Below are 16,144 nucleotides of genomic sequence, written 5' to 3' on the forward strand. Positions count from 1 at the left end.
GTTTTTGTCTGCGCGATTACACCGATCCACACTTGCTGTAGGAAAGCGAAATTCCTGGCAAGTCTTGTTTGCTCTGCGACCCCGTCTGAGAATGAAACGTCTTTGACTCCTGCCGCGTCCACCTGTACCTGGTGCTTTACCGAAAGCGCATCTCCTCCTCGCCGACAAAGAGCTATCGAACCGCCGCAGCCTCGCGACCCGCCAGCAGCATATAGCTCGACCGACTGCTGCCCCTGCTGCTCCTGCTGCCAGGAGCACTATCTTCCGTTGCTATACTACAGCCACCGGCTTGACGGCGAGCGACGCGCCATTCCGCATCTCCCTACCCATCCTCTCCCGCTGGGTCGCCGACATCATCATGCCGGACGCGAAGAAGAGAACCGCCACGACGGCCGACGCCCCTGCGGCAAAGAAGCGCCGCACCGACAAGGACGCGCAAAAATACTACGCCGTGCGCGCGGGCGTGCGTCCCGGCGTCTACCTGACGTGGCCCGAGTGCCAGAAGCAGATTAACGGCTTCGCCGGCGCGCAGTGTATGTTTTCTCTGCCCCGGGCTCCCAGCTCCCGGTGATCCCTCTGATGAACCCTCTCCTCCCCCCTTTCCCTTCCCTGGTCCTCCCACCGCTCGACCTCTCCCATGCGAAAGGGGAAAAAAATGCAAGGAGAAGGAGGAAGCTGATGAGATCCGGTATGAAAAATGTAGACAAGTCCTTCCTCTCGCGCGACGACGCGCTCGCCTTTGTGGCCGGCAAGAACCCCGCGCCGCCAGCCTCGGGACCGCCCCAGCCGGCCAAGTTTTACGCCGTGGCGCGCGGCGAGCAGCCGGGCATCTACACGGACTGGCCGACGGCGCAAAAGGCCATTGGGCTCAACGCCAAGGGCAAGGGGCCCAAGTACAAAAAATTTGAGACGAGGGCCGAGGCCGTCGAGTTCATCGAGGAGTTTGGCGACGCGACGACCGTCGCCAAGGTGACGGGGGGCCACGGCGGCAGCGCCGCGCTGACGAAGAAGACGACGGCCACGGCCCGGGGCGCGCAGGAGGCCGTGGGCCAGGGCATGCTGGCCATCTACACAGACGGGAGCAGTCTTGCGAACGGCAAGGTCGGGGCCGCGGCGGGGGTGGGTGTTTTCTTTGGCGTGGACGATGCGAGGTATGCACTGGACGGCTGGCTTCCCCCCTCTTTCCGACCCCCTTTCCCCCCCCCGATCATGAATTTTTGGTGTGACGGAAACTGACTCTGGGCGCCAAAGGAATCTCTCCGAGCGCCTCGAGGGCGAGCCGCAGACGAACCAGCGCGCGGAGCTGACGGCCATCATCCGAGCCCTGGAGATCGCGCCCGACGAGCAGGACGTGCAGATCTTCACGGACAGCCAGTACTCGATCAACTGCGTGACGTCCTGGTACAAGGGCTGGCAGAAGAAGGACTGGCACAACTCAAAAGGCGAGCCGGTGAAGAACCGGGACCTCGTCGAGGAGGTGCGGGAGCTCATCGAGACGCGCGAGGCCGAGGGCGCGAGCACCGTCTTCACCTGGGTCAAGGGGCATGCCGACAACGTGGGGAACACGGCGGCGGATCACCTCGCCGTCGCCGGCGCGCGGATGCCGCCGAGGTAGAGAGTCTGTCGTTTGGAACAGTGTCCCTGGTGTGATGCGTCTTGTGGAAGGGCTGTGGATCGGCGGTTCATGTGCAAGCGGTCGTCGACTTGTGTGTCCCGGTATCTTACATGCTTCGTGGCACGCGTGTGTGGTCTCTCTCTCTCTCTCTCCCTCTCTCTGTCCGTCTCTTTTTGGTACCCGATGCTGTGTGCGGCTGCAGCCTCTATACTTGGACTCTCTGGTGCGGGACGGTGGCACATGCTATCTTCATTGTGCGAGCAAGCCCTCATTTCGGGCTTGGGGACTCTCTGTTGTTGGACCTGTTGATGTTCTTTTCTGGTCTGTTTTCCCCCCCATACCCTCTTCAATGTGTCTTTTCCTTCCCCCGACCTGGATCGAAGCCAGCAATGTTCATGTCTCTGATGTTAACTGTATTGATGATCACCAAAGAACATCTCCTCTATTGGGCCTCTCGACTTGACATGCCTCCTCTGTAGCCATGTGGCGTGAAATGACATGCCAAGCCGATGATCACGAGGAGGCAGCACAGGCGGGGTCGTAGACGAACCGAGCAGCCTGCTCTGGCTGGCAACTGGTGCAAGGTGTATCCGATGTCGATCCATATCGCAATTGTGACGCCAACTGGTTGTGTGAAATCCCTGGGTGTGCCTGGTAGCGTTCGGGGCGGGCCGAACCGATCCAACCCTGTCGTTGCGGAGTTTATATTGGCCCTGAACAGAATTAAGCATGAGGAGGAGGAGAAACTCGGAATCTCGCGAGGGAGACATCCATGGGTAGCCAGGCCGCAAACGAGCCGGCAGCGGGGGTAGCCGCATGTCTAGAGTACACTGCGACCAACACCATGACGTTGCTCTCCGGCCTTTGACCTCGGTTTGCTTCGTCGAACGCCCGAGGCCGAAAGCACCAGCACCTCCATTCTTCGACTGGTCGTCGACGGTGATTCTGGACGTGAAGAGGTCCGTTGGTCGTTGAATGAAGATGTGTCATTATGACGAAAACTCTACGTGAGCGGTGTGTCTAGAAGCAATAAAATCATCATTCGTCCTTATTCCCAGCGCTGTGCATCTGATGCAGGCAGTGAAGATGGTAGTTTACGATGTTGATCATCGGACGATAACATGGCCGATATCAAGAGGACAATCACGCTGGACAGAATCAAGACAGACCCAAACCATACCTCCAACCGCCCACCGCTCCTCGCCATGTGCTGTTCACGGCAGACGCACGAGCGAGTTCTCACTTTGGATTCGACTTTCATCTGTTGAAGTAGCAGGAAGTGCCCGGTTGGTGACGCACACCAGGCTTCTAGCACCCAGACGGGACCGCAAATCCATTTACACGACCTTGCGTGCCACTACCGACCGTCGCGTCCTGCCCGAACCCTCGCCGCGCAAACCCCTTCCAGATGGCACACCGGTTGGCGCCTGCCGTCAGGACGCGCTCGGCCTCCAGCAACGCATCTCGCGCCTGGAGATGGTTCGCGTTGCACGGCATGAGGGCCTCGCTGTCGAGGATCAGCTTCAGAAGCAGGTACCGAGCGCCCCTCGGCACGCCGGCCGCATCGAGCACGACGCTGTCGACGTCGCCGATGCCGTGCGCGTCGGCCAGGTTCCAGAAGATGTCGTAGAAGGCCGACGCCCAGACGGTGGCCAGGTCGAAGCCCCCCGAGACGACGAGCCGGTTCAGCGACTCGAACGTCAGCGGCGTCGTCGCCAGGCTCGTCGAGATGTAGTGCGACCGCAGCCCCACCGGTTGGCCCGTCGCCCAGTCGGCAATGGTGTAGTCCTTGCTGCGCGTGTCGCCGGCCTTGACGCGCAGGATCGTGGGCACAAGGTCCGAGAAGCCCTCGTCGATCGAGAGGCCGTCCATGTTGCTGAGGCACCGCCCGCTGCCTGGGCCGCCGACGAGCCGCGCCGTCACGCCGTGCATGTACTCGTGGAGGAGGACTGTCGTCTCGAACACGCTGTCGCGCGCGAGGCTGCCGGACCAGATGCTCATCTGGATCCGAGGGCTGGTTCCGTCTGCGGGTACGGTGATGAACGCCGTCCCGGTCATGGTTTGGATGGTGAGGTTGAGGGGGTCTCCGGCTGCTCCGCCCTTGCCGTTGTTGTTCGTCTGGAAGTTGCCCGCAGGCTCGTTGAAGCCGAGAGCATACAGGATGTCATGGAACTTGTTGACAGTGTAGAAACCCTGCGCGGCGGATGCTTCGGTGTACCGCTGGCCGCTGGCGACTGGCGAGTAGGGGTAGGAGAAGACGAGGGACGGAGAATTGGCGGGCGTGCTGCCCCCGGGGTAGGTGATGAAGGCATTGTTGCCGCGCAGCGTTGTGAAGCTCTGAGTTCCATCGGAATGCCAACCGAATGGTGACGAGGCCGTGGTTTCCGGGTTGACCACGAGCTTGCGATCTACCTCTGTTGGGTTGCCGGATCCCCAGGGGCTGGAAGTCCTGTTAGCTTGAAGGGTTTTTAATGGTGGAGACAAAGTTGAATCTCTTACTAGACTTCGTAGCTTGCAGTCTTCACAGAATCATATACGCCGGAGACTGACGTCCCGGTGTCGGCGTCCACGTAAACGAGTAGCTGGTTATCATCAATGTTGGTCTCCAGCCTCCAGACTAGCAAAACAGTCTCTTCATGTCGGACATAGGCCAGCTTGGCTTTCGGGTCTGAGGACGAGCCTTTAGTACCTCGGATGACGAACAGCCCTGGCTCGTCAGTTGGCTCCGCGGTGGCGCTCGAGGCGTCGCTGATGGGGAGATTCAAGAGTTCGACGGCGTTCTTGAAGGCCACAAGAGGGTCGCGCTCTATGTCTCCGTAGTTTCTTCTGTGCAGATCTTGCTTGGCAAAAGAGTTTCCAAAAGACAGAACAGTCCCGTTCTCGAGGATCTATGGCAGTGGACATGGTTAGATACGTGCCCATCATTACACGCTGGACCCGACATACATTGACATTGAAGCTGGCATCATCCACATCCACACCATCAACAGTCTGCTGAAAATGAACGTGTGCAACACCGTTGGTTCCCACATAAGCATCATCTATCAATCGAAACGCAGCGCCGGGAATAGCCTCCCGAAGTGTTCGTGTCGCGATGTCAACATAGTCAACGGCGCCATCACGTTCCCGCCTGATGCGTTGAGAGTCCTTGGCCGGTAAGACGTCAAAAGAAGTATAGGTCGACGCAGCCCCGAACCGATAACTGCTGAGAGCCGCCGCGCGATTCTTCCACTGCGGGGAGGAGGCAGGTCCGCGCGCGGGATGGGCGGCCGCGAGACCCGCGAGCGACAGCAACGTGCTTAGCAAGACCATTGTGTTGAAAGAATGCGCCGGAGACTCGACATAACAGGCAAGAAATCGGCTCTCAGTGTCATGGATGTCTTCTACCTGTCGGATCTTATACTTGCAGTTATGGAAACGATACGGCTTCCCATCGTCGCACGCCACTGCCGACGCGGCAGTGCAGAGTCCGGCACGGATGCCCGAATCGGAAGGTCAGCGCATCGAGGTGTGATTGACCTGCATTTTAACAACGCGTGAAGGCCCAAACGAGAATCGATCGTCCCTGAAACCTTCCTCCTAGAGTCAGTCGTCCGTCCAAGAAATGCAGTACCACCTTCAATCTCATAAACCGTGCTAGGGCTTTCCAGAAGCTCGTATCGATGCGTCGTCTGCAAAGCTTCTTCGAAGCTTAGGTGAGGGCCAGGCATTCCGTGATGTGATGCAGCGCTCGCACTGTCTGCCCTTTGAATCGTACATACGTATGCTTTTCGATATTCAATTTCGCCGCAGCGAAATTGACTTGCTGGATCAACATCTCCGTTTGCATTTGCGACTTCGAGACTCCATTCTTAATTAACAAATCAACTTTCAGATATCGAATACAAAGAAATTCGTCCCCATCCATGGTATCTTCGCCTCGTCATATCCAGACAAGCAATATGAGTACAAAGAAATCATGCGCACCAATGAAAGGCGAACTGTCCACCGCCAGGCTTTTTCTTCAAACCGCTTAGCGCACAACGCCTTCACTGTGCGAAGCTTCGGCGGCTGCCATGTCGTGCTTCTTGTCGTGTGGCGATGATTGGTCAAACGCGTACAGCGGGGGCATGGGCTCGACGTCCCGGAAGAGCAGATGCTTCTTGATGTACCATGGTAATTTCTTCAGGTAGTACCCGGCATGTTCCCGATTGGTGACATTGAACACGTTGTCGAGCTCTTCAAGGGTGAGGTTCTTCGTCTCGGGCAAGAGGAAGTAGGCAAAGACCCAGCCGATGAGGTTCCATGTGCCGTACCAGCAGAAGGCGCCCGTGTCACCGTACGCCTCGACCATGGGAAGCCACGAGAAGGAGATGATGAAGTTGAAGCCCCAGGTGACGGCCGTGGCACTGCACATGCCGATATCGCGAATGTGAAGCGGGAACGCCTCGGCCGAGTACGTGAACGGAACCGGGCCGGCGCCGGGCGAGTACACAGCCATGAAGAGATAGATACCCGTCGTCACGCAGGCCAGACGCGCAGCTTGCTCGGTGATGAGGAAACTGAAGCCTGTGAAGAACATGAAGAACGACATCAACGGGAAGGTGACCAGCAGAAGGTTGCGGCGTCCAAACGTGTCAATTGTGTAAATGGCCGGAATAGCAAACAGCCAGTTGACAAGACCGGTGCCCATAGTGACGAGAAGAGCCTCGTTCCGCGTGAAGTCGGCATTCTGGAACATGATCACTGTTCTCCTGTTAGCACCATACCCGTAGAAATATGTAGATGAAGGGCTAGACGCACTAGAGTAATAGACGATGACATTGACACCACAAAATTGTTGCATAAACATTACAAACCACGAGGACTGTGCGGCGCGGCGGTTTCTTCGCACTGTGAAGAATTCCTTCCAGCTTCGACCCTCACGCTCGGCGCTCTCAATCTCGAGCAGCTTGTAGGCGTAGTACATGTCGCGGGCAGCCTGGACCTTGGTGTATCGAAGACGGCAGGTTGCCTTGAAGGCCTCGGGATAACGTCCCTTCTCCATATACCAGCGGGGAGACTCGGGGCACAGGTAGACTTGGACCATGACGACGAGGGGAGGGATGGAGGTGGAGGCCATGATCCAACGCCATTGAGTCTCCTCGCCGAAGATCGTCACTCCAGAGAAGGCGACGCCGACAATGGTACCAAGGGCGATGCCGAACGCCGTCCACATCTGCCACATCATGGTGAGGGCACCACGAATGGTCTTGGGTGTGGACTCGGCCGAGTAGACGGGGGTGGTGGAAGACTTGGCGCCGACGGCGAAACCAAGGAAGAAACGGGCGATGAGAAGGTTGTACCAGTTGTTGGCAGCAGCTTGCCAGAAGCCGGTGATGACGGACAGGCCACAGCTGATGAAAATGGTGCCGCGACGACCGAACCAGTGATTGAGAAAAGGGTTGGTCCAGCAGCCGATGAGCGCAGAACAGAGGTAGGGGGCACCGTTGACAAGTCCCCGGATCTCTGCTGACATGTCTGCCAAGCCGAGCTCCTGGAAGTAAAAGTCTTGAGCGCCGTTGACGGCCGACTGATCCATGCCCTGAACAATGGCGGATCCGGCGCAGAGAGTGCAGAGGAAGTACAGCATAAAGGGCTGGCTCCAGCGGTGGGTCAGCTCCCTACGCAAGACGTTCTTCTCGTCCTCGTCGAGCACTTCAATACGCTCGAAAGCGCCATCCTGGTTGTTGACCTGAGCAACGAGAGCGCCCTTGCGGAAGACTTCTTGGTATTCCGTCAGACCCTTACTCTGAGTAAAGTTGTCGACGTCGGCGAGCACCTGATCCTGGGTCAAGCCAGCGAGTGGGTTCTGAAGCAGTGCAGCGACTGAGCTGCGGCGGCGCCGGTCCGGACCGCCAGGACCGCCCTGATGCATGGCCTTCTCATCAGTCATGGGCTCATTGTTACTGCTGCTGCGGCTGGTATTGGTGCCTTCCATGCGGGGGTGGTCGTTGGTGAGGTCTGTTGGCGGAGCCTCATCGTCAGCACGTGGAGGAGGCATGACTGAAACAGGTCCCAAGCCTGGGGTCAATGCTTGTCTGTGTCGATGAAGCCTAGGACTCGCAGATGAAGTATGATGATGAGGAGATTCTGTGGAGGGCCTAACGAAGAAGACCTCGACAACAGGGAAGACTGTGAAGTTGGGTGAATGAAAAGAACAAGGGATCCAGGGAGATTCTGGTGGGAGGATGGTCCCTTAAGAAGTCGAGGGTCGTCTGGGGATCATACAGGGGGTACTAACGAAAACAGGAGACAGGCAAGACACCAGACGAAGGCGTCTACCACGCCGAGTGATACCAAGAAGCCATGCCTGGTGGAGCATGGGGAAGTGGACCGCATTCCCCCAGCCCAGCATGTCGGATGATCATGAGGACGGGTTTCCACTCAGTGACGGCTCTGGCCATCAGCGCAACGCGGTCTGGTCCTCCACGGGGAAGGGGTGCGAGGGCGGCATGGCGAGTTGGCGTGCCAAACGGTAGTACTTTGGTGGATCCAACGGTGGAAACGCTGAAGTCGAGACCGTGAGGCGGCGCGCCCGACGGGAAAATAGGATTTTTAGGCCGGTTGTCTGTCCAAATGTCTCCAGTCTTTCAAGTCGTCCCAGTCGCCTCGCCCGGTAACCTGCAGGACGACCAACAGGAGCGGAAGTTGAACGGTGGATATCAGGCCATGGCCAGTCGAAATGGGCTTGCTGCGACGGCAAGTGTAAGGCTGCAATGAGAGGGACGGCCAATGCAGCGCGGCCGTTCGAATACCTAGCTCGAGCCGAGCGGCATTACAGACTTAGTCCGGGTCCGGCCCACAAGGCTATGAGGACGGCAGCCGAGACCATCAAGGCGTTAGATAAGTTGCGGAGGCTCGGTGACGGGCGGGCGGGTTCTTCTCCAGAGACCTCAATCGAATGTGGCCTTGGTCAAGGGTAATGAGCATGGCTGGTGTGAACCGCTTCCAGTATCGAGCATGGGCCACATCATTCAAGGTCTTGCTTAGCACCAGTAACCCTGTTTGCCTCTCTTGTGTCCTAGGTCGCCATAGGACGTTCCTGGCGTGCAGTCAGCATATCACATTGTCCACGGCAGAAGTCAAAAGCTCGTAGAGAAGATAGTGAATGCGGCGAATATTGCCAAGGCTACATCAGCATTGGCTCACGTCATACTTACCATCAGGAGACACATTGAGAAGACATGTGCCGGACGTGTGCCGGTTGACACAATCGCGAAGGGGACAGATGCAAGGCCAAGCAGCCCGGCCAGCTGAGAAGCGCAAGGATGGTAGTCTCAGTCGAACAAGCCAAGACGTGCTCGAGGGCTAGTGGTTGGCCAAGCAGCAAGGGTCAGCCGTGTCCTCGAGGTCTTTTGCATTCGTGTCGGGAGAGAGCCTTGATAAGCATGCGTACTCTTGTACTTGAGGTCGTTCTCGAGCCTGAGGTTGTTCCCGAGCCTGAAGGAAAGGCGTGAAGTGGTGGAGTGGAGATGATTCTTGCCTCGTTGGGGTTCCTTGGGTGTGAAGAAAGCAGCAAAGGTGTTTCTGGAAGGAGAGAGATGGGAAACGCCATAGACTGGGAGGCCGACGGAGGGGTGAAGTCGAACGTTCATTCACTGTGGGCAGCGGGCAGGAGCGATGCGCGCTAAGAATCGGCACAACAAGCGGGCCGGTCCCCACCAAGGCCCACAACATGGCAGCGACTACGACGTCCGAAAGCATCTCGTCCACCGACCATCCACCACCTACCCTCCATCCCAAGCCACCTAATCACTTCATCCTTCGCAGACCGGCTTGGCAAACACTCGGCATTCGTCACCAAAGACATATCGACATGTCGAGCGCTGTTGGTGCTCACAGTCTGGACCGCCGCTCTCCTGAAAGTCCGCAACTTCTCCGCGCCCCTGACCTGCAAATCATCTTCACCTTCCAGGCCTTGGTGATGGACATTCAACGCCTCACCGCAAACGCATTCACCGCTTTATGCTCTTCCAAGCAGCACCAAAGTTCGCCATAAACCAGGCGCCAGTTATAGACCAATGCTATGATTATCTTCACGCAGCTTCCACGTTGCGAGGGCCACGCCGCGTCACAGGGGAATGCTTCGTCTTATTGCCATGCTATTGGTCTGATACCAGCCCTACTAGCTCGGCGGGGCATTCTGGACGGGCTTACTGCGTACACTGAAATGAGGGAAAAAACAAACAGGCTTCCCTCCCTCCATCAGACTCGGAAGGATCGTCTTGTGAACTCGCCCAGGCACTAGGCTAACACACCACCAGTCGTTCGGCGCGCGGGATCCCCGACTCGGCGAAGCATTCGGCGGCTTGTCGCTCCTCTGTCTCTTATCCCACTGCTCTCAACTCTCGCCAGACCTTCATTGCGCAGCTGTTACCGTCTCTGCCTCGCGAACACCATGCATCCGTAATGATGGCACTTATGCTCCCGACTGCGTAAGCTCTCTCTCTCTTGAACCACGACCTTGGGGATGCCAGCCGGATGCCTTCAGTTGACTCGCCTGTTCGAGATGCCCAGAAGATCCCGTCGTACAAATCTCGCCCTTGGCATCTCAGTCATATACGCGTTCATTACTTTTGCGATGCCAATCAGCGCCATCCCGACCAACCACGCCACATGCGGCCGATCGCGATCGTTTCCCTGCAGCGGATCCACGCTAGCGTTATGGACGGTAGTCAGTGATATCGACCCCTGAACAACGAACCTCAACCGTTCGGGTGTTTCTTGGCTCGGCCAACCGACCCTCCAACTGTCCCTTCCTACAGCTTCCCTGCATCACCAAAGAGCCCACATGCAGGAGTTCCGCACCTCACTGATGTCATATTATCTTCCAAACGTTGCCAGGGGCCTCGCGAGGAGCCTTGCCAAGTCGACACTTATATCACCATCTAAACGACGCTTCATCACCGTCAGCCCATATATTCCCGCGAGAGATGACGTTTTTTCCGATTCGGACGTTGTTACGTGTGCAGGCTGTCTTGCCGTCTGATTCCGCAGGCGGTCTACTGAAGGTACATGATGGGTGGGGGTGGGGGGGTAACAGCTTCAAAATCGGATCACAGAGCAACTGTTTGCGTCACAGGCATGGCGTCGCTGTCTTGCGTTCTGCCGGTACCTGGATCTTCCCAACGCCGTTGCCACATGTCAAGACTTCATTCCTCAATTTCCCCACTCCCCAAGACTTTTTGTTCTCCCACCCGAGCCTTTGGGGAGGGAGCAGTACAAGTCGCCAGTCAAAGATATCAGGATGCCGCCCTACAGTAAGCCGCCCCGAGCTGTCTCCGCGCTCCGCAGACTCAAATTGCATGAGTAACCAACCCGGATTCAAGGCCGCTGATCATCTTGTGGGCACCCAGAGAAGTGTGTTGTCCACGTGCCTACGTGGGTCAGTAGCTTTCCTCATGGCCAGTCAACGTCTTCTCGCAAGTCAGTGTCTCCGCTGAAAAGGTATCATCGTGCCACTCTAACTGTCGGACAGCGTTGCAATCGTGCCGTGTAATGGGTGGCCAGACGCAAATGCCTGACGAAGAAACGGAACTCGGTGGCGGGATACCGATATTTCAGTCGACCCGCGAACCTGCATTCTACCCTGAATCGCCAAAGCCGATTGCCCCTTACATTTCGGGCAGACTAACATGGTGATGTTTTCTGCATGTCAAGAACCACCCCTGCGACCCCACGAGCATCCACTATTCATGATGAATCGAAGTTTTGCAGCTGGGTCGAGAACACACAGACTGTATTCTGGCTAGCTACCATCCAAGCACCCCGACTAGTCGAGCGCACAAGCGACTGATGAGACCCAAGATCGGCCCGCCCCCCTTATTGCAACTTACACGGGGGCTCACTCTCGTTCTCGACCCTTTTAACATCCCCACACATGCTGCCACCCGGACATTATCATCCGCTCAGCAGCTCTGCCATTTATACTTCAGCACCTCGGTCACAGGCGCTCCACTTCCACGTTCTCGCCCAAAGGTGACCTTTCCGCTGCCCTGTGCCACGATGCGGAAGTTGACATTGAGGATCCCCACGTATCCATCGCTCCCCACGCACACCGACGCAAAGTCGAGGCTCTGCGAGACTGCAACGTTGCGCGAGATTGGCCCGGCACCGGCCGCGATGGTCGACTCCTTGGACGTCTGTGATCTTGTGTTAGCGCCGCCTCTCGGATTTGCCTCATTCAGCTCAAGTGACGCCCACAGCCCGGCTTACCGAATCGGAGGTATTCTCCGACCAAAAGGCAACGGTGAGAAACTCGGCCTTGGTCACAGGGCTGACGTACAGCCCGCCGCGGAGCGTCGCGTCCTCGACGAGCAGGGCCTTGCCGGCCTCACCCTCATCGATCTGGACGTGCACCTGACAGGACGTCGTCGTGCCGGCGCCAAGCGTTTCGCTAAAGTCGTGGAACGTGAAGACGAAGGCCTCGTCCGCGGATGACCAGGACACCTTTGTGTCTTGCGGACAGCCCTTGCCGCTGTGGACCACGGAACGCACGCGCAGGCTGGCGGCGGTACTAGCCCACAGTGCTGTCAGGAGGGTAGAGGGACGGACCATGGTGGCGGAAGGGCGGCAAGACGAATTTGCTGAGCTGGAAAATTTCGTTTCCGTACGCGCAGGGTATCGTGATGTTTGACTTCTCGCGTTGGCCTGAGGGGGCTGACTGCTTTAGAAAATACGTCAAGCCGATCCATCTTTATATGCCTCGGGGCATGGGTGGGGTTTCCGTTGCACGTTTCTTTAGAGATGTAATGGCTGGCATGGAACCACGGTTGGGCGTCGCGACTTCTTTATTTCACTGGACCCTGATCGCGGGGTTTGTCGTCGGGTAAAATGCCCTATATCAACCAGTCAATTTGTCCAGCATCAATGGGACACCTCGGAGCTTGGGCAATTGGGCCTAGACGTCGCCAAGGTCTGTGCTCGTTGTGGAATCACCGACCTGATTTAGGTTCAAAGAAGCCATTCGACTTGAAGTGCTACGTCGGTGGACTCTCATGTCACCATGCACTTTTCATGCAGATTTCAGCTGTGCTGAAAGTGCTACGCTGGGGTGGTAATGGACCGAGCCACTCAAGCCTGTAGTCACTTGTGCTTAGGTCCGACCAACACAGAGCGGGCGGCGATCTATTCTATCAACATAGACTACCTACCTAATCAAGACTCAGAGCCATATCTCGCTGATCCCAGGGATTCCCCGTGAAAGGGCCTCGACGCGGCGAAACCTCCAGCCGCCTTGTTTTGGTAATATGCTCGGTCAAGCCGATCCTCGTCCCACGGGGTTCGTCCATATTGCGGGCCTCTGGGCCGGGTAAGATGACGGCAGTGCCTTTGGACGCTCGACAAACGGCTGAGTAGGAGAGAGGACGCGGGGTAAAACAGAGCTCATCTACGGCCTGGACGGCCTGGACGGCCTGGAGCCTCGCTGCTTTTAGCCTGAGAGGCGACTGAGTAGCACTGAACTCGGGTCTATGGCCCAGCTTATTTAAATGTGGCTTGCTGGTACCGGAATCTGACCACCGAGCTGTCCAGTGATGGGCTGGGGAAGTCAACTATGAGAATTTGACGAGGCCACATAGCCTGGTGGCGCGGATAGCGTGAATGGCCGCTGATGAGTGAATTGTCGGCTGGCTTGTGGCTCATACGGCTAGGAATATAATACGAACATCGACCGCAAGAACTGCGAAATATCCGGGGACCAGCCTGGCCAGACAACGTCAGGCTGGGTACACGGCAGGCCTGGAGACTCGACATGCCATGGCCCCAAATGAGAGAGCGGGAGTATGTCAGCATACACGGAATTTGAGGCTCGACAGACTGACTCTACTGAGAGTGTTGACGGTTTGTTCTAGTCTTTTATCTACACATCTCTCAAGACATGGGATTGTGGTCATAGGGTACATCTCACAAAGGTGTCCTCCTGTCCCAGTCAATTGTGGCAAAACCTTAGATCGTAGCGTCTCGTTCGATATCTGCCTAGGATTTCCGCGACAAGACCACTCTGGTAACCCACAGATGTCGAAGACCTCCGGACGAGTTCCTCCGTGTGATATTTGGTAGACGATACCAGCGATAGCATCTCGACTGAGAAAAAGAGATGTCTGACTGCGTCTCTCACTCGCAACAAATTCGGGTATGCCTTCATGATCGCGCAAGGGTCGCCTTCACTGGTCGATGAGCAGGATGATAGGCACTCTTAGCCGGCGCGACAGTGATTCGCAGTGCGCGCAGGAGTGGATCATAGCATCGGACTCCTGTTCTTCACCCACATCAAAGGCGGAGACGGGCCGTCCAAGTCGCAGATGTTGTCGCGTGAGCACCGGCGACGGCATTCGTTGACAGTTGGGGCCGTCGACGCGTATGTGATGACCGTCCTAGGCCTGGAGCACAAAGGGCGGCAGAAACCATGCCCACGTAGAGAGTCAAAGCAAAAGCTCGACTACCACTATGGTCTGGAATCTCCAGATTTTACGCAAGTGTAGGCTTGAACGTTGGGACTTATTTACAGGTAAACCTCCAAGAGCCAATCACTCAGCGCAAATGACACCGGCCATTGCGCCACTGAAGACGGCAGAGGGACTGCGAAATGTCCAATGTGTGGAGACGAGCCGTGACGAGTCATGGTACTAGCCATGGAGTTGTCAAGGGATAAGCGAGCTCCCAGATCTTTGAAGCCAAAAGTTGGACATGATGACCCAGTCATGGGGCGGTCTCTGGAAGTGAGCTTCGTCAGATGGAGCAACGGCCTGAAGCGGTGGTTTGCAATCCGTCGCATTGTCTCCAGATGTTCATGCAAGGCCGCAAATGTCCTGCAGCCTGGTCAGCACGCCTCTAGGAAACGTTGATGGGACACAGCATGGGACTCACCTTTCTTCTCTCCCTGAACTCGGCATAGATACGGTTCCAGATCGTTCGAGCCGTGCAATCCTCGCTTCCATCGTCTTCCTTGACACACTTAGGCTGCTTCTCGTTCAGCAGGTTTTCGGGCGTCGGCAGCCACGGCTTGGGGACAGGCCAGTCCGAGAAATGCAGAAACTTGGCCTCGTTGAAGACAGCCACCGGATCCCACACCTCCTCCTTGGCGCCGAGGTACATTTCGTGCGTCGTCGCGCGGAACTCTGACGTTAACAGGTCATACGGACGGTGGGGTATGACAAGGGCCGTGTCCTTGTAAAGATAGTTGACGATCTCCATGTCGTAGTCATCTGGCCCAGCAGCGTTGACGCGGTCCTGGACGCGGGCGAATTCGGTCGCCGAGGGGGTGGCGAGTAGTAACTGGGAGGAGAGGATGGGTTTCTCGGGGAAGAGCCAGTAGGCGCGGGGCATGGCGACGGGGCAGGGCGGGAGCAGGAAGAGTTCGTCCATGTTCTGGACTACGACGGAATCCGAGTCGAGCGAGAGGACGCGATCGTAGTTGGTCTGGTTGAAGGCTAGGAGCTTCGTAAAGGAATCCGCCCATGTCGCTAGAGGATTGGGGATGACACGTTGGCAAATTGCTCACTTGTTGTACAAAGGGAAAGAACCTAGAGAGAAAAATGGCACATACAATCTTTCCCGGTTCTATGCTGAACTTCAATCGGCACCAGCTTGACGCCGTACTGTTCACGCGCCTTGATGAGAAGACGGCCGTCGAGCGTAGCGCTCTCGGATGCCGTGGGCTCCAGCATGCGCCTGGGGTACATCATGACGCGATCTGCTTTGCTCTGTAGCCTGGCGAGGCTCTCAAACAGCATAACGGAGTTGCAGAGGTACTCGCTGTTCGTCACATATTGGGTGTATGCGAAGCGCGACCAGTCATGGTCGTGGCCGGGGGCTTTTGATGACGAGGACTCCGGAACGCCTGGTTGTCCCGCCTCTTGTGCTGGCGCCGAACCGGCGAAGTGATCATGGCCCTGCAGACCGAATAAAACGAAGGTGGTCAAGATGATCAGGCAGGCAACCCAGCGAAAGCGTTTCGAGGCAAGAAGCGCGGCCAGACGGGGACTGCTTCCTAGACCACCATCAGGTGAGTTGGCGCCATGTTCCGCGGTAGAAAGTCGCGCGTATGTAGGCGACGTCAGAGAACGGAAGAACTGCGCTGCCATGGCTACGAACTGGGGAACGCTTGAAGACTTCAGTGTTCAGTTCAGACTGTCTGGTGAAATTGACGACGGGGAGAATGCTTGAGTTTATGAACCGGCGACACGGCGTCGCACGTCGGCAGACGCGTGTTGGTCACGGCAACTCCCGAGGGACGAACTGGCCTTCTCGTCTACCTTGGATGAAATGACCCTTGTTTTAGGCGAAAAGGCTCATTTTCGACTCGACACCACAACCCCGGTCATTTGGCGGCCATCGGGGAGAAGGCTGTTGGCGCCCTATCTGTTGCCGTTAACCCCTGTCCGATGAGCCTCATTGAGTTTGCGGTATCCACTGGGAGCAAACGCATGGCCACTCACAATGGTCTTTTGGTAGTACAAGTAACTCAATAGACGCTCAAGACGAGTTCAGGGCCGGAAGTGTTTCCCG

At 57.0% G+C, this 16,144-nt stretch overlaps 5 protein-coding genes across 5 annotated transcripts; 1 reads left to right on the forward strand and 4 right to left on the reverse strand.

Moving 5' to 3' along the window:
* Positions 1 to 281: 281 nt before the first annotated feature.
* On the forward strand, positions 282 to 1,615 carry D7B24_006098 (uncharacterized protein; the record flags this gene model as incomplete). Its single annotated transcript, XM_028640237.1, has 3 exons — positions 282 to 533; positions 704 to 1,151; positions 1,252 to 1,615. Coding segments are annotated over 3 exons (1,064 nt in total), but the record flags the coding sequence as incomplete, so codon positions are not given.
* Positions 1,616 to 2,923: 1,308 nt separating this feature from the next.
* On the reverse strand, positions 2,924 to 4,927 carry MEP5_1 (Fungalysin/Thermolysin Extracellular metalloproteinase 5; the record flags this gene model as incomplete). Its single annotated transcript, XM_028640238.1, has 3 exons — positions 2,924 to 4,055; positions 4,115 to 4,503; positions 4,562 to 4,927. The coding sequence occupies 3 exons, from the start codon at positions 4,925 to 4,927 to the stop codon at positions 2,924 to 2,926; spliced, it is 1,887 nt and encodes a 628-aa protein (XP_028495494.1).
* A 700-nt stretch (positions 4,928 to 5,627) lies between these two features.
* On the reverse strand, positions 5,628 to 7,637 carry D7B24_006100 (uncharacterized protein; the record flags this gene model as incomplete). Its single annotated transcript, XM_028640239.1, has 2 exons — positions 5,628 to 6,340; positions 6,398 to 7,637. The coding sequence occupies 2 exons, from the start codon at positions 7,635 to 7,637 to the stop codon at positions 5,628 to 5,630; spliced, it is 1,953 nt and encodes a 650-aa protein (XP_028495495.1).
* Positions 7,638 to 11,544: 3,907 nt separating this feature from the next.
* Positions 11,545 to 12,193, reverse strand: D7B24_006101 (uncharacterized protein; the record flags this gene model as incomplete). The annotated part of the gene is made up of 2 exons (XM_028640240.1): positions 11,545 to 11,778; positions 11,852 to 12,193. The coding sequence occupies 2 exons, from the start codon at positions 12,191 to 12,193 to the stop codon at positions 11,545 to 11,547; spliced, it is 576 nt and encodes a 191-aa protein (XP_028495496.1).
* Positions 12,194 to 14,163: 1,970 nt separating this feature from the next.
* GNT1 (N-acetylglucosaminyltransferase) lies at positions 14,164 to 15,720 on the reverse strand (the record flags this gene model as incomplete). The annotated part of the gene is made up of 3 exons (XM_028640241.1): positions 14,164 to 14,262; positions 14,504 to 15,099; positions 15,183 to 15,720. The coding sequence occupies 3 exons, from the start codon at positions 15,718 to 15,720 to the stop codon at positions 14,164 to 14,166; spliced, it is 1,233 nt and encodes a 410-aa protein (XP_028495497.1).
* Between the last annotated feature and the right edge of the window lie 424 nt (positions 15,721 to 16,144).

The sequence above is a fragment of the Verticillium nonalfalfae genome (genome assembly GCF_003724135.2).
Source record: "Verticillium nonalfalfae strain VnAa140/NRRL 66861 chromosome Unknown scaffold_41, whole genome shotgun sequence".
Classification (NCBI taxonomy): domain Eukaryota; kingdom Fungi; phylum Ascomycota; class Sordariomycetes; order Glomerellales; family Plectosphaerellaceae; genus Verticillium; species Verticillium nonalfalfae.